Genomic DNA, 18097 nt, shown 5'->3' on the forward strand with positions numbered 1-18097 from the left:
CACATGGTTGTGATTTGGTGCTGATGTCATTTGTACAATTGGGTAACTGTTTGAAAAAACCATTATGGGTTTGTTCATGCCTCCCTTTGCTTGCTTGAGCATTGTGCCAAGAAACTGGACCCCACTATTACCAGACTCCTTGGTAAACTAATGGAATGGTATATGTGTGTAGAGAACTTTGCTGAGTGTTCTGGACATTGCATGTCTCTCACCGCAGATGAGCTCCAGCTGCTCAACACAAAAAGATGCATAATGCAAGTCCCAGGCACAGCAGTCAGGAAAGTTTGGGTGATTGTACCTTCTGGAGTAGGACTTGTGCATGTAGTGCATGGTGGAATCCTTTGTGCTTTGACTCCCAGAGTTGCACCTTTTTGCTACAAGTTGTGAAAGAAGAGGAGGGGAGACAGATACACACACACACACACACACATTAAGATACCTTCTCTGGCCTCCGTAATAGCTGATGACCTAGAATGCAAATCTCTTTTTCCTGTTTGAACAAGATATTGATGATTCCAGCAACTTTAGATGCCAAGCAATTTGCTATAAGCAACTACTAGCCTTGCAGCTTAATGGATGGGGGTAAGCTGTATCTGTAATGAAAAAGGAATATAACAACAAATTCATTTTCAAAGCATTGATTGAAGTGGGTGAACTTAATCAAGTTTTAGGCTTAGACTGGAATTCAAATATCCAATCAGCCATGAAGACCATGACTACCAAATAATCTTAGGCCAATCTTTGTAGCTGAGCATAACCTACCTCGCAGGATGATTGTGTGAATTAAAAAATGGGACACCATGTACTCAGTCTAGAGCTCCTTGGAATTAAATAATAATAGTAACTAAATATAATAAATCAAAGAGGAGCTTTCCATTGACACCAAGGGTACTTCCAGACTGAGGGTTTTTAGCATTGTCTACTCATTGCTCTCTCACTGGAAGCAACATAACTTTCCACACTTCAGCAGATACACATGCTTATCTTCCCTCATGTCGATGTTTGCTTCTTTTGTTCTGGGGCAATTCCACTTTAAAACATCTAGTGTGGAAGTATTCCAATAGAATGTGTATGGAATACAATAGGAGAACAAAAAAGTCTAGGAAATCTGACTGTTCTGGTCAGTGTTGCTAATGCAGGCCTGAAGGCCTGTACCAGGACATATGTATGGACATGAGAACCTGCCTTATATTGAGCCAAACCATTGGTCCTTTGTTGACTACTCTGACTGCCAGCCATTCTCCAGAGTTTCAAGCAAAGATCTTTCCCATCACTGCTACATGAGCATTTAACTGGAGATACCAGGGACTGAACTTGTGACCTTCTGCATGCAGTGCATGTGCTGTACTACTGAGCTATGGCCCCTAAGGCCCAATGTTTTGGGCACTCCAAGGCTGGAGAAAAAGTAACTCTCTGTTTCAGGGCCAAGAATATGGCAGTGTGTACTGTGTCAGCTGCTTGAGGTTATATGGCAGAGGTGGCGTCTTAATTTAACACAATTAAATGCTTAGAAACCCCTGATCATTATTGTTGGCTAGGCTGAGCTCCAATAGAGAATTGCTGTCCCAAGTCCGGAAACAAGGCTTTCTCCTGAAGCCAAGAGTGTATCCCAGAATAGTTTAGCTCTTCAAATAGGAAAAGAATTACGGCGTTTCGGCAGAGCAGATCCTCAGAATGACTCCTACTTAGGGATGAGACCTTGAAAGCAATTAGATGGTGGTTCTGCAAAGATGGAACCAGTATCCCTTTCTTTCTGTATGGCAGACAGGCTAGGAATACTGTCCCACTCTGCAAATGGAAATATTGGTTTATGGAGTTAATTATTTTTTTGTCCAATTAAACAGAAATGAAATAGTGAGCACAGGAGTGCAGATCAGTTACAGATGCTTAGAGAACAATTCACTCCAGCTTTGTTTCTGCAACTAGAAGAATATAAAATGGCTGCCCATTTGCTACTGGGCCAAGTTCAAGGTTCTAGTTTTGGTGTACAAAGCCCTATACAGCTTGGAACCAGGATACCTGAAAGACCATCTTATTCGACTTGATGGCCTTATAGGCCCCTTCCAACTCTACTATTTCATGATCCCGTATATACCCAGTCGATCACTGTGCTCTGCAGGTTTCCTGCTGCATATACCATCTTATCAGGAGGTCCGTTCTGCACAACATAGGAAACGGACCTTTAGTGTGCTGGTACCTACCCTGTGGAATTCCCTCCCCTTAAATATTAGACAGGCACCATCAGTGTTATCTTTTCAGCACCTATTGAAGACTTTACTCTTTCAACAAGCCTTTTAAGTTGCGACCTATCCCAGTCTGCGTCTGTGTTGGAATTGCTTTTTAATATGTTCTTAACCCTTTTTTTAAAAATGTTTTTAATCTTAGATGTTTTGAAAGCTTTTTTTAAGTAACGGTTTTGGAAATGTTTTGTTTTAATGTGTTTTAAAGTTTGTTTTTATTATGTTTAAATGTTTTTGGTGCTTTTGTTTGCCGCCCTGGGCTGCTGCTGGGAGAAAGGGTGGGATATATATCAAATAATAATAATAATAAAATAGAGTATCCTTTATGCCCCACTCTTTGTTAAGTGGAATTTTGGGGACAGTGCCTGGAGGGAAAAAAGAATACATTTGAGCATGCAGAGAGTGGTTTTCTCTTATTATCCAGTAACCCTGGATAAGCTGTAGCCCATGCAAATCTGGGATTAGAGCAGGGGTAGGCCTAGACCTGGCAGGAGAGTCAGATACACAGCTGACATTCTTTGTGGGCCATTTTGACAGATGGGGAGGCAAATGTCTCCTACCAGGAGATCTGCTTATCTGTCTCAATTCTTTTCTTTGGAAAACTGATAAAACGTTTTATTCTTGCACGCCTTTGGGAGCTGGGATCTAGGCTGCTGCTGCTTTTCACTTGTTTTTACATGGTTTTAAAAAATCTTTATAGGGTTTTATGATATTTTAATTGTTTTCTCTGTAAACTGCAGCTAGTGTGGATTTGTGATATGTAAACTGAAAATAAAATGAACTTCAGTTGATCACATGCAACCTAGCATATCAGAGTCTGCCTTTCTGTGGTGTAGGAAAGAACTGGGCTTAGCCTCTAACTGTACTTCAGTTGACAGAGAACTCCAGCCCAGCAAATCTGCAAATTATCTTTTCACACTATTGGTCCAAAAACATCACAGAGCTTTTACAATGGTGCTTTTCAATGTCCTTCCCTCAGCAGATTTGGAGGGAAGATATGAAAACATCCCTTACCATGACAGCGAGTGCCCTTATGACCCATGTCTTCCTGTACTTCTCTTTCCGTCATAAAGTATGAAGAACTTCAGTCAAACCTCTTCTATTGAAATCCCCAGGATGATCAGCTGCTTTCTATGTTTCTGTACTCCTTTCCGACCAAAATACATCTACTAGTAGTGATGCCAAATTTTGCACTGCAGGGAGCAAAACTTGCCAGGAATTGATCCTAGCCATCTTGTAAATTTTTTCTTTTTCTTTTGGAATTTTATAATATTGATGTTTTAACAATCTTATCTTATGCTATTTTATCCTATTTTATTCTCCTGTATATTTGGATAACTTTCTTTTGAGAGTTTTATGCCTTTGTTTTATGCTGGTCATTGACGGTAACAATACGGAATTGAATAATAATCATAAAATCATATGAAGACCGGTTAGGTATAGCATTCCTTGCTAACCTGCTACCCTCCAAATGTTTTGGTTTATAGGGGGCTTCCAGGCAGGGGCTTAATTTGTAAATGAGTTACTGAGAGATTCCAAATAGGTTGTTGGCAATAGTGGGGTTTTTTTACTTACCAGATTTTCAGAAAGGGATTAAACGGGGAAAATATGGGCTGACATTTTGATGCCAACGGTGTTGTGTGGACATGGCAAAAAAGCTTGTATGCATGCCAAGCACTTCTCCCACAATAAATACTCATTTGGAGGCACCCTACAACTCACATCAGCCTCAGAAAATACACCTGTGCTGGCGCCAGCTGATGGAGGTTGTATAAAACATCTGGAGGGTACCATGATGGCAAGCTGAAGTAGAGGATAACAAAATACTAGGTGGCTTTCCTCTATCCAACTGCTTTACAAGCACAAGGTCATTTCACATTTTTCCATACAATCTTTTCTGCTGGGCAGTTTTTTACATTTTGCTCTGCTACTGTATATGGAATTTAAATCAATACTTTTTATGATTGCTGATTATATTACTATTTAATACATTTTTAAATATTTTATTTAATACAAATCAACAAAACAGAAATGAAACTTTTACAAATGGAAAGTTTACAAATGCTAGTGTCCAACAGTATTCCAGAAACTAAGATCGCATGTGTTGCCAGCCACCCAGAGGGCTCTATGGAGCAGCATTTGAAAGGATAGAAATTTTACAATATTAGAAGCTAACACAGCATGTCTGGGAACATTCTGTGCTGGCACTACTACACATGAAGATTTATAATTCATGGATGAAGATATACTTTCTGTTGCTCACATACACTCATCCTTTTTGTACATACCATGATTGAAATTGTTTGAATCACTGTGCTGCTGCCCTATGGACAGGTTAGGATAGACAGCTTTAGACATTTTATGCCCTGACAGGAGTGCCAGTTCCAGGTTCTGGGGGGTCCCCTCCCTGAGTGGGCCCATCTCCTCCCCATTGCTTTCACCACTGTCCATTCCCTTGCCTTGTCTCATTGGATACAGTTCAAACAGCTGCCCAGAAGGAGAAGGCAAGGCAAGACTTCTCACTGCTAGAGGGACAGGTGAACAGGCAGTAGCAGCAGCAAGGAGGTGAAGCAGGAGGGCCATGGGTGTTCTGCCCTGACCTTGAGAACAAACCCTTGGGGCACAATGGAGGGAGTCAAGGCAGTAGTAGCAGCACTGTGGAGAGCACCAAGTGTGGACAAAAGCCTTTTTATTTCTCCAGAGCTAGATCACTTCCCAGGCTGCTTGAGGAGCAGAAGGCCTTAAAGGGCAAGGCCTCTTGCTTGGAGCTTAGCACTTCACCTCTCAATTTCCTCCAGGCTCATTGCCTGTACAGATGGATTGAGATGGGGATGTGTAGGGTCCCTGGTTCCTCAGAGAGTGCAGGCTCAGACTCCAAAGATCCCAATTTAGGGGACTCTGGCTCAAGAGCCCAGATCCAATAGACTCGGGCTAAGTTAGGGTGCTGGGATCTGAGTCAGTTTTCAGCATTCATTCACTGCCACTCTCCTGATGGATTGGCCAACCCTTTCTTCCTAGAGTCAGAGTTCATGCTGTTTTTCAGTGTGTGGGTCCTGATAAAATGGCTCCAAGGATTGGCAGTAGATCTCCTGCTTTGTGTGTGGGCCTTGTCAGATGCCCAACAATGGCTATTTCACATGCCAGTCCTGCCTGACAGCAGCAAAGCTCTCAAACCCATGGGAAAGCCACCTTTCCAAGTGTGGGGAACCAGGTTTGTTCATTCCTGCCTATTTGTTGTGACATAACTTGCACCAAATGGGCAAGGATGAACAAATTCAGTTCCCCACACTTGCGGAAGTGGTTTGCCCATAAGTTTGGGAGCTTTGCTGCTGTCAGAAAATCTGGTGTGGCACTGAAGGTACCCTGCAGTGGCTTGCCCATAGTACAACAATGTAATTAAAACAATGTAATCAATCCATGATATGAACAAGAAGGATGTGCATGAGAGAGAGAGAGAGAGAGAGAGAGAGAGAGAGAGAGAGAGTATTGCACCTTCAACTGTGACTTAGGAATCGAGCACTCTTAAGGAAGAAAGAGGATTCACCTTGATCCCCACTTCTCTGATTCAGTTGCTGTGGTTTTGGATTTAAAACAGTGACTCATTGCCCTACTTTGTTCTGTTCTGTTGCAGCTGCAGTGTTGATCTGTATGTTTCAGAATTTGTTGTAGTCTGGTAGACTTAAAGAAAGATATAGGAAATTTAACAACTTTCCTGATGTGTTTTTTTCCTTTCCTTTTCTTTTTTTAACTTGTTTTGCATGGTGCAGCCTGGATGCAAAATAATTTGCAACAAAGCTCAAAGGGAAGAAGTCAGCAGAAGAATCTGCCCTTGGGGGAACACAGTTGTAGCTGCTTTGCTTCAAATCAAACCTGGCAACCATCTCTAACCTGCACACACCCATTAACATCCTGAATCAGCTACTTCTGTGTATTTTTGAAAATGTGATTGGGTATTTCCTCAGCCAGCTGCAGGAGATATATTGGTTCTAGCAGAATGATCCCATATGCTTCCTTCCCCCTCCCCTAATTCTACTAACCACAGGCAGAGACATACCAAGAAGACTCTCTGCCCCTCTCTGTCTCCATCTCCAACCCCATTCTCCCCACCCCTTAGCAATTTTTGAATGAAAACAAAATGCCATAAACCCTTTTGTTTTCCTGAATCCTAGGCCTTTCAAGTGTTTTTAAGTCAAGACTTTATATATATATATAATTAATTAGATAACATTTAAATAACGCTACTGTGTGTGAATTTAGATATGTGAACAAACATTTAGAGGACACAGAATGCCTCTGGAATGACAAAAACAAATTGTTTAAAAACAGATGTTCTGTATTTGGATACAGTAGGGCCCCGCTTTACGGTGTTCCGTTTTCCAGCGTTCTGCTGATGCGGCAGCTTTCAATTAGGGGAAATTCCCCGTTTTAAAGCCACTTTTGCAGCATTTTGCGGCATTTTCACGCAACGCGACCCATTATAGACAATGATTTCTGCTTTACAGCGGGGGCCTACTATAATTAGAATTTAGCTATCTCTGGTGGTCCCCTGTATAGGCTTATGTTTCAGGTGTGCCCCAGTCCTTGTGAAGGGGTTTCCTCAGGTAAGATGGCTAATTCTCTCCCACTCCCCACCCCCCAATATGTCAGCCTTTAACATTCTTTTAATGTGCAGTCTATTAGCAGTTGATAATGCTAACACCCTCAAAATCTTCACTTGCTGTTTTCGGCACACCAAGGCTGCAATTCTATTCACACTTAACTAGAAATAAATGTCATTGAACTCAGTAGGGCTTACTTCTGAGTAATCATACATAGGATTGTGCTGCAAGCTCCTTTAACATGGACAAAACCAGATCAAATATAGTTGGTGTTTTTTCCTGGTCCCTTGGTAGCCCCTTTCTTCAGATTCTGGAACTCATCTCAAGTAACCCCTTTTACTTGCAAATTCTGCCTGGGCAGACTTCATTTGCTCTCCATTTGCATGTTAGAAAGGCAAATCCCAGGTCTCACAAGTAGCACAGCATTCCTGGACTTACACCAACACTTCTTCAGTTTCCCCTACATCAGAGAAGACCATACTTTTAGGCCTAGACCTTTGAAGATCTGTCATATACTGAGGATGTGTCAGCTCCATACAGCCAAAGCACTTGAAGGCAATGGTAATGGTGTTTCACCACATTCCAACATTGTATAAAGAAATGGAGCATAGACGATGGAATGAAAGTAAAATGGGAAAGTGATTTGTGGGACCACTCTGTTCAGTATATGTGCTTCCTCCTTTTTGGACAATGGATTATAGCAAATGAATGCCCCCCCTTTTTTTTTTGTATACTGATCTCTCTCCCTTAAGTGATTTCATCCTTTCCCTTCATCCTTTCACATGGAAACAGTTTTGCCCAGGTCACCTTGGTTTTGGCACCTGGTGGGTGGGATCAATTTTTGATTTTTCTTGATGGACCATTAACTAAGAATGGGCAAAACTTATTGTGGAGGATGGTGGAATGAAGAAACCCTGTTTGTGCCCTCACCCTTCCCACAATGTGGGGAGAGAGCAGAGACTGATTTGCCATGTTCCCACAAAACTGTGGAAGACTTTGACTAACCCTTGCCCTGTTATTCATAGAACCTAGACCCCCAAAGGGGAGCAGTAAACCAGGACAGAAGCTCTGAGGTTTTGGATGGGAGAGCAAAAGGAGTGGGGAGAAGCAAGTGAAATAAAGTTGAACAGTAAGGAAAGATGCAAAAGCAGCTGAGATGGTAGAGAAGAAGGATAAGTGGTGGCAGTCCATTTATGCTCCCTCCATTTTTTCTCTCTTGGAAGGTTGTTGGAAGAAAGGGCCCCTACCCAGTTTCTTAATGAAAGGGAAGCAGACCACACACTCCTTTTATGATTCATTTATCTGAGCAGTGGTGCAAGATGCCAGTTATCACTGGAAAACTGTATGTTCTTCCTTAATGTGGGTTACCCAGACCACTTTCAGAATCACTTAAATAGCCAAAAGGAGAGGATATTTAGATTTTATTCAAGAACATTAAAAGCCCTGCATTTTTTTCCTTCAGGCTTTTTTTAGTAGTGCTCTAAAAGAAGATGAATGTCATTTCATCAAAGCTGCATTCCAGAGGCCTCAGTTTAACAGGATTTGGAGAGTGGTGGTGTGTTCTGAACCCCAAAGAGAACAGGTGCTTGTTCCAAGCATGCCACATTCTCCTAGCAGCTGTCACCCCACTTGCCTGGCAGCAATAGAGCTGCATAAATCTGCCTTGCCTTCCTTCTGCCATATCAGCAGACACTATCTTCTGCATGCCAATTTTTTTATAGGGAGAATAGTGGCTCTTCATGTCTACTTCCTCCTCCTGCTTAGATTGGTCCTATCATTCTGCCTTTTGTTGTAAAGATTTAGTTGAGCGGACCTCCATTTCAACTTGCATGGTGACTGGTTTGATCCAGTTTAGTTTTGCTTCCTATTGTCCCTTGCTTGTACATACTAAAATCACTTACTTAGCACTGATCATTTAGCCTTAATTTTATGTAACCATCCCATATTGTGGGCTGTGGCATTCAGTACTGACTTTTGTCAACTGATAGATAGTTCAGACTTGAGGGGAATGAAAGTGTAATCAAACACTGCATTTTCCCTATCACACAGCATTGCTGGGGCATGACCAAGGATGTTTTTTAAAAAGATGTTTTTGAAGATTTTTTTAATATGTTTTTAAGGATGTTTAGCTGTAATATATTTTAAAGTCTGTTTTTATTATGTTTTAGAGTGTTTTTAGTGCTTTTGTTTGCTGCCTTGGGCTCCTGCTGGGAGGAGGGGTGGGATATAAATTTGATAAATAAATAAATATGGATGGTGTTGCACCAGGCTTGATTGTTTCTCATGTATAGAATCTCCCTGAGACTAACAGCAAATTTGGAATACATGCTGCTATATAGCAGCCATTAGGCTTAGGCTGCAGTCCCATCCACACTTACCTGGAAGTAAGTTCCTTTGAGATAAATGTGGCTTACTTTTATTTACTGTTTATATAAAAGCATTTCTAAACAACTTAATATTTAAAAATCGTATACATGTATAGGATTGCACGGGTAATGCCCACTTAACTGGGTACCTTGGAGTCAGCTGGGAGACAATCAGTGAACCGAGATTCTCAGACAGAAACAGTTTAACTGAGTCATAATCTCCATCCTTGCAATATGAGGGGAGGAGTAGGGGTGCAGGGGAGTGGCAGCTTCAGAAGTCTGGATAAGGTCAGTCCTCGGTCTGATATGATTTAACAGTCTCTTCCTATAACTCTCCCAAATGCTGGCTAGAGAACTGAAGAAAGGAGAGAAAGCATAAGCTTCAAACTAGCTGATTTACTAGGCAAGCGGCGTGCTCAAGAAAGAGGCAGGGAAGATGAGCTGCTTCAAGCTAGCTGATTTACAAGGCAGGCAGTAGGCTCTGGGGAGAAGTGGCATAAGTAAATAATGTATGGCCCTTTTAATCACACCATGCATGGGGATTCCTTTGGAAGGAGCTGTGGCCTGCTTTTCTGTGATCCCTTTACTCATGGGTCCATCTGGTCTGCCTCCACGGATGCCTAATTGCATTGGATAGTATTTTGGACTCTCCTTGCTGCCTAGCAGTTTTTGTATGAGAAGAAGTCGACTGTAGTCCACGAAAGCTTACGCCATAAAAAACATTTGTTAATCTTTAAGGTGCCATGAGACTTCGTTTTAGTTTCTGTGAAAGAGGAGTTGGTTGAATTTTTAATTTACAGAATTACCTGATATCTAATCAGCCTTAGTATAGCCAAATTCCAGCAGATGGCTCAGAGGTACTAGCCAGTGTCCACACACATATGCATGCCTGCACATTTAAAACACACAGCTGTACAGTTGCATTCATGCTCCACCTATACATATGCATATGGAGCTCATAAAAAATAGGAAATTGGACCCTTTGTTTGCTGTTTCATAATTTCCCTGGGCACAAGAATAAAGAAGATGTAGTTTGATGGACCATTGACAAGGGAGTAGAGAAAAAGGCCTTGCCAAAGCAAAGGAAAGGTTGAGGAAGGAATTACTTATTTCTGAGTCCATAGGGACATGTTCTTTCAGCTTTGCTCACATGTTTAACCCTCTGTCTCTTGCTGTAGAATTCAAAAAGCTCTGTAAATACAGATTACTGGTAGAAGACATGGAACAATCAACTCTCAGATTGACTCTGCAAACCTTTTTGCTCCTTTCTTAAATAGCAGAGCTACAGAGATTGTTCAGCTGGGAAACAAATATTATTTTTTACTTGCTAAGGGTTAATGTATATGAGAGTGTGGATCAACTGCTATGTATTTAAATGTGTCAGTTTAATATCCTGTAATGTAAATGGTTTAGCTTGACTGGCTGACACAGTTAAGCACATGGATTATGGCTCGTGTAGCAGTCTGCATGAAACTGAGGCTGTTCCATTGTCAGCTATGGTAGATGGGAAGCTCTCCATTATCTCAGCCAGAAGTGGGAAGACAGGAGGTTCTGTAATACTGTTTATCAGGCATGACTCTATGGCCCTGGACTGCTTTGTACCCATCTCTGAGACAAAGAAAAGATAGAAATGTATTTTTAAATAAATATAAAATATACAGATATTTCAGATATAATGCTATAAGTAATTCAGGAATTCAAACAAAAAATGGCAACTAAAAGCAAGTTGATTGCAGCACTCAAAAAGGTTAACAATCTCTGCTCTAGATTGATGGTGCCACGAGCAACAGTCTATGGAAAAGTCCGCAGATTTTGCTGGATCAAATAGTTTGAGGAATTTGGCCACGATAGTCAATTCACAAAATTCTTAATTTTAATGAGTGTTCATTTTTATTTTATTTTTTTAATTCACCCTGTTTTGCACACTTGAAGCTAAGTCAGATTTAGCTCATGTTAAAATTAATAGGAGGCATTTGTGTGATTTGAATAGCAATGAGCTTGTCCATCAGTTGCCTTGGTGGTAGTTGTTATACATTGACTGGGAGAGGTATTAAGAGATGGGCATAGGGATTGGTCTCATTTAATGGAGTTGTCCTCAGTAGCAATGTCTCTTTCTATATCCTGGCCCTTTTGTGCATCACTGGATTAGAGTGAAAACTCCACCAGTCTTAACAGGTCTGTACACTGTCGTTGAGAAAGGTGAATTTTACAAGACCATCGCAGAAATCCTTGCCTACAGAGTTAGGACACTGTTCAACAGGAAAGAGGGCTTTGTAATGGAGTGAGGAAAACTAAATCAGGTCCACTGACCCCAGATACCTTAGTGCCAGTGATGGCAGCAGCTTTAATGACATCTTTGTATCCTCTTATCAATGATTCCTCCTTTCTCAGTCTCTCCTAAGCATGTTTCAGCTTGAAACTGCTTTCCTGAAGCCTTATTTGTGCCTGAGTCAAAATGACCTGGTTCAGGCAGCCCAAATGGTGTAATACAGCTATTACAGAATTTTACCATGCTCCTCTGACTCAGTAGGGGATCCTGGGTTTAGAGGTTTGTCATTCCACTTCAACAGTCATTAAGGTAATGTCAGGAAGAGATTGCCAGGCTGCTAATCACAGAGAGCCTTTACCTGACCTTGGGAGGTGGTGCTACAGATGCCTGCACATGAGGGGCTTTGCAGACTTATGCCTGAGAGGTGTACAGTGCCAACTGTACAAGCTATTATAGGACAAGAGGACCAGTTGAATTCAACTTTTTAGTTTATTCTTCTTTCCTGGTCCCTATCTTACTTATTTTGACACAGCAATGAGATGTTAGAAGTTAAGGATAACTTGATACATAGGTGTCCGTAGGGAGTCAGATTCCCAGCTTAATTTTACTATGCCATCTTGTATATGTATATAGCAAATTTAACAAAAAAGAAAAAAGTGAAGGAGCAAAGAAACTAACAACAATAACAAAAATCACAGTCAACTCACATTAAGGATATAATGTCCATGAGTACATCCATCATAAATTAAACATTTAAGTCAGTATAAGCCACCCAGATGTCCAAATAGGTATCCATATATGATTGATGTTTATAGGAAATGTGTTCAAGTGTGGCAAGGGCAGTAAGGACCTCAGACCATTGCATAATGAACAGTGAGTGTATATCCATCTGGGCTAAAAGTATAAGTCTCTTAGCGACTTTAAGGGCTTACAAAATCCACTTTTGTTGTCCTGCCATTAATCCCCACACTTCAGAAATATAGTTTAAAAGTACAAGAACATCTACAAATATCAAGGAGTTCACCTGTACAAAACTGATATGGACAGCAACTTCAGACTAAAAATAATATATCACTGGACATGCCCATTCATATGACTCAATGAGGCATTTTCAGCATTACACCTCCAGCATCTCTGTGGATTATTTATAAAAGTCTTTCTATACTGCCATAACATAAAATATCAGGGTGATGTACAACATTGAAAGATAAAACACTATTAAAAACAATACAGATAATCATTAAAATGACTGGCTAATCAAAAAATTAAAAATTCTCCGGCGCTGGAGGCATTCAAGAGGCAGCTGGACAGCTATCTATTGGGAATGCTTTGATTTGGATTCCTGCATTGAGCAGGGGGTTGGACTTGATGGCTTTATAGGTCCCTTCTATCTCTATTATTCTATGATTCTAGGAAATTAAACAGCTACAAAGACCGGTCATCATAAAAATGTCTGCAAGAGAAGCCTAAAAGTCAAAAGCAAGGGGGCCTACCAAATCTCTGCTGGAAGAATGTCCCACAGCAAGCAACCAGGTACACTAAACACCCAACTTCTACTTGAGGGCAGTTGGGCCTCTGTAACATTCATTTTTTTTCATTCATTGGCGATCACTTATGGCCGAGTAAGATTGTCTTCCAGTGTAAGTTCTTTAACAGTGGGTCCGTAAGTGACTGTGGAGGCTAATTCTGGATCCACACAGCCTCCCACAGTGAGGACATAGGTTTCCAGATGGAAGATAGTCATGATGAGGATTTGTACTCGTGCCCTGTACTTGTGCTTCTTCAAAGTCCATAGCACCTTTGGCTGACCTCCAATTGGGATGCTCATGGGCCAAAGCTTCCCAGTTCTCTATGCTCATGTTACATTTTTTTAGATTAGCTTTAAGAACATGTTTAAACCTCTTTTGCTGTCCACCGATATTCCGTTTTCCATCCTTAAGTTGGGTGTAAAGTAGCTGCTTTGGAAGACGGTGATCAGGCATTCGAACAACATGGCCGGCCCAGCAAAGTTGATGTTGGAGGGTCATTGTTTCAACACTGGTAGTCTTTGCTTCTTCCAATACGCTAATATTAGTCTGCCTATCTTCCCAAGTAATTTGCAGAATTTTCTGGAGGCAGTGTTGGTGGAATCTTTCAAGAACTTGGGAGTGGCGTTGATAGGTGCTCCATGTTTCACAGGCGTACAGTAAGGTTGGTAGTACAATGGTTTTGTAAATAAGCATTTTGGTTTCCCAGCGAATATCCTGATCCTCGAACACTCTGCGCTTCATTCGGGAGAATGTGGCACTCGCAGAGCTCAGATGATGCTGAATTTCAGCTTTTACAGAGAGATGGCTGCCAAGATAGGAAAGGTGATCGACATTCTCCAGCGTCGCACCATTAAGCTGGATTGATGGTGCTACAGAGGGATTAGTTCACAGCTGCTGATGAAGCACTTTGGTTTTTTTAATCTTAAGCAAGAGACCAAGCTTTTCATATACTTATGCAAAGACATTTAGGATAGTTTGGAGATCTTCCTCTGAATGTGCAGAGACTACATTATCATTGGCATATTGAAGTTCTACGACAGAGGTTGTAATTACCTTACTTTTTGCTTTCAGCCTACTGAGATTAAAAAGCTTTCCATCTGTTCAATATGTGATTTCCACACCAGTGGGAAGTTTCCCCTCAACAAGGGGTAGAATCATGGCAACGAAAATAGCAAATGGTTGGAGCAATGACGCATCCCTGTTTGACTCCTGATCCCACTTTGAATGGATCACTTTGAGAGCAATTGTTATCCAAAATTGTGGCTGTCATGTTGTCATGGAGGAGTCGCAAAATATTCACCAATTTATCAGGGCATCCAATTTTCAGAAGGATGGTCCAGAGAGCAGTTCGATTTACAGTATCAAAGGCATTAGTCAGATCAATAAATGCCATATACAGAGGTCAGTTTTGCTCCCTGCATTTTTCTTGAAGCTGTTGTGCAGTGAAGATCATGTCCACTATCCCCCTGGAAGGGCGGAAACCATTTTGGGATTCAGGAAGGATGTTTTCTGAGATCGATAGGAGGTGATTTGCGAGGATCCTTGCAAAGATTTTACCTGCAGTAGCTAGAACAGAGATGCCTCAGTAGTTCCCACAATCTGTTCTATCACCCTTCTTGAAAATAGTGATAATTATGGCATCCCTAAAGTCTTCCGGGATCTCCTCCCTCATCCAGATTTTTTCAATGATCTTATGAAGTTGTGTAAGTTCAGGCCCACCTTCTTTAAAGACTTCTGTAACATAGAGGACAACTAACAGCAGTCCTATGGACAATTTCAGTGAATGAGCTGAAAAGCTTCTTGTGTATGACAATGGTTATGAGAATCATAAGTTACGGTTACTGCTATAGTTGTAGTTACTGCTACTGCTTATTGTGCTTGATTGTGCAAACATTCCCATCAGGAGTTAACACTAATCTGCAAACACCACCAGTGTTACTTTCAGAAATGGTTGCCTAGAGGAAGCTCCTCCAGTGGATGAGTTAGGAATATTTCTCACCAAGCTTCATCAGGCTGTTGGAGATGCAAAGGGGAGCAAGGTGTGTATGTAGTGGGAGGAGGGGAGGGCGCTGCTGCTGCTGCTACATAATCAGAAAGGGTTATTAATAGCTGTCCTCTGGAATTAAAGCTGATTCGCTGCCAAATTGTCAACTGTGATAACAATGTGGAGACGTTTGACTATATTTGAAAGTGGGAGGATCTTTGCTGAATTCAGAGCAGATACAGAATACATGTTCCTGGTCTTGCTAGCATTCTTCCCCAGTGTCTTTTCCACCGTGGTAGCAGCCAGCATGATTGATTGTAAGGCTGCAATACGGTACAGTGCAGTACAGATACAGAGACACAGTATAAAGCAGCCAGGGAGTCGAGAGCCTGGTTAAGAACAAAGACATTTTGCTTGCCTGTTTGCTAGAATGAATGCTCTTCTGGAATATGCCGGGTAAAGGGTATGTTGCATGGCGGAAAAGGGTTAATGTAGGTCAGGTTCCTCAGCCTCCTCCACACCCACTGCAGGTCTGGGTGGCTAGGGGGACTTCCTTTTCTCAACGTGGCGTGCATCTTTGCGCTGCAGTCTCTGCTGCAAGGAGGAATCATGGACTACTAGGCAGCCCTTTGTCTGCCATACCTGCAGTGGGTGTTAAAGAGGCAGCTTCGAGAAGCAGAGGGGACAAGAGTCAGCGCTGGGGGGAAATTGTGCGCTGCAGCTTTAAGCGTAGCTGACAGAAGCCATCCGAGAGACAGAGAACGCAAGGGGAGGGCGAAGGAGGGAGAGAGGGAAGGGTCTAATTTCTTCTCCTCCCTCCCTGCTTCATGTGGCCGCTTTCTGGGAGGCTCAGCGACTAGTGGGGAGCTTCTGACGGAAAGCTTGCTATGAGTTTATAGGGACGACTTGAGAAAATGTTGCATGCCCCGCTGCAGAGGTCGGGGAGGAGTCTCCGGACGGTACATTTTGCCAGGCCCAGCAGGTGAGGCCGGGGCGCATTTGGGGCTCTGGGGTTCAGCGATGCCTTGCCCTGCCTCGGAAACAATCAGGGCTACAGTAGGCAGAGCTGGTAGGTTTTCTTGCTTTCTGGCTGGCTCATTGCAAGAGGCTGGCGACGCTTCAGCTGGTTGGCGTGCCGTGCCCAGCGCCAGCCACTTGAGCTCTCGTGACAGTTCTTTGGGCGCGGGACCCGTACCTAAGCCCGAAACCGTCTGCAGGCGGGATCTCGGTACGATTTGGAGCGATGTGGTGTCACGTCTAAGCAGAAACAATGACAGACGTGGGTAGGTGGGTGGGAGGAGCAGCCCTTTAACAATGTCCGTTGGGTGCCAGGTATAGGGGTCGCGCGAGCTTAATGCAAAGCTTGCTGCGGATCTGGAACCCTTGGTTAAATGGGGTGTGTGTATGGCGGGGGTTTAAATTGCAAATGCCGCTCTCTCCTCTCGCGCACGCATGCACGCTACAAAGGGAATTGTTTTTATTTCACAGAAAGCCTCTTTGATGGAGATAGGTACTCGTTTCAGCGTCCTCTAAAATTGTTAAGTCAAAGCTGCAGTGGAAAGAAAACACAATTGTTGCGAACGAGTGTTTTTTGTTTTGTTTTTACTGTATTTAATTGCAACACGCACGAGCCAATATTGTTCGCGATCTGGGGAGAGTAGCGTCAGGGAGTGGGGAGAGGAGGCGGTGTGGTAGGGCATTTCATTGGCACGATGCAATGTAATGATGTCTGCGTGTGATTAAAGTTACATCCTTCGGGTTTTTCTCTCCCCCCCCCAATCTGCGGCCTTCCTCCCCCTCATTGTGGTACTAGCTGACCGTTTGGTAGTCCGCGACCTCTGCCTTCCTTGGGCACCTGGCTTTCGTCCCTCCTTTTCCTCTCCGTGCGCGTTTTGATTTGAAATGCGCCCGGCGTTAACGACGGTGAGTGCCTCTCTCCTCCATCCCATCCCCTCCAGCGAAATGCGATCTTTCGGAGAGGGGCGGAGGCCACGAGGGAGAGAATAGGTGGGACTTGGACGATTTGAATTTGTAGGGAGCAGCCTCTGGCGTGCGATGAAGCACATGCTCGCGTGAGACCGGCTTACAAGGAGCAAAAGCCAGGACTCAGCCGCAACACAGCATTGTTTGTTTTGCAAGCGGCGGGCATGAAGGGACAGCCGGCAGGGCTCCAATATGGGAAGATAACCTGCCTAGGGAAGATGGAAAGGGGAAGAACGTTGCAGCTAGGTTGGAAAGATACTTCTCGGCGTTTGTTCGAGATGGGTGGGTGGGGAGCATTCCTTACAGGGAAGCCGCAATTTTTCCTGTGTTGAGGGGCGGGGCAAGGGGTTGCTGAAAACAGTTTTCTCTTCTGGTTTTGCTTTATGGAGAACTTAACTGCTCAGAGATTCTGATCCGGAGGATCATCTGCTACTCTTGATCTTGTAGTTAAGGATGACTTAGTTAAAAGCAAAACACACACACACACACACAGAGAGAGAGAGAGAGAGAGAGAGAGAGAGACCCCTAAATGTTGAATGCCCAATTTCCGTCCATCTGCAGTGGGTTTCCCAATGGTGTATTGCAATATTACATGGGAGATCCATCTACAGTAGGAGAGACATCCCATATTTGGCTCCAGCTTTTCTAATTTATTTTGCACTTCCTCCTTGACTTGGCCAAGTACTGTCTATTTACCAAATATTCCTAGTGTGTTAGATTTGCCCTTGCTGGGTGGGCCTAACTAGAAAGAAGGGTACTATGCAAGATTCCTGGTCACATACATTTCCTGATAATGCATCCAAGACACCAAATATGTTGATGTCCCTTTTGGACAATGGCTGTGCAGGTTGCAAATGTCTGCCTTGAAATAGCTGGCTGTTCTCTATGAAAATCTCACAGCCAGATGTTCACAGTTTTTCAGAATGTATGTGAAGCTTAATTCCCTTTTGAGAAGTAATGAAACTATACTCTCTCCTGTGAATAGCTATAATCTTGTTCTTTCCATGAGGAAATGGGAGTCTGCAGGAGAAAGTGGAAACTGGATACAAAGGAGAAATCTTTGACCCAGGTTTCCTTTAAGAAGGAGAACTGATGCTCTCAGGCAAACAGGATTTCTCATGCCTTTCT

General features: G+C 42.8%; 1 protein-coding gene across 9 annotated transcripts in view; it reads left to right on the forward strand.

The window, feature by feature from the left end:
- Positions 1-18097, forward strand: part of NAV1 (neuron navigator 1) — a 407211-nt gene that overhangs the window by 316851 nt on the left and 72263 nt on the right. For 2 of the 9 annotated variants that reach the window (XM_061631869.1, XM_061631870.1), the window contains exon 1: positions 15712-15968. The exons of the other annotated variants lie outside the window; for them this stretch is intronic. In XM_061631869.1, coding sequence (XP_061487853.1) covers positions 15901-15968 — 68 coding nt within the window. In that variant the 5' untranslated portion in view covers positions 15712-15900. Of the gene's footprint in view, positions 1-15711; positions 15969-18097 lie in introns of those variants that run through there. 9 annotated transcript variants of the gene reach the window in all.

This window comes from Rhineura floridana, chromosome 6, assembly GCF_030035675.1.
Source record: "Rhineura floridana isolate rRhiFlo1 chromosome 6, rRhiFlo1.hap2, whole genome shotgun sequence".
NCBI lineage: Eukaryota > Metazoa > Chordata > Lepidosauria > Squamata > Rhineuridae > Rhineura > Rhineura floridana.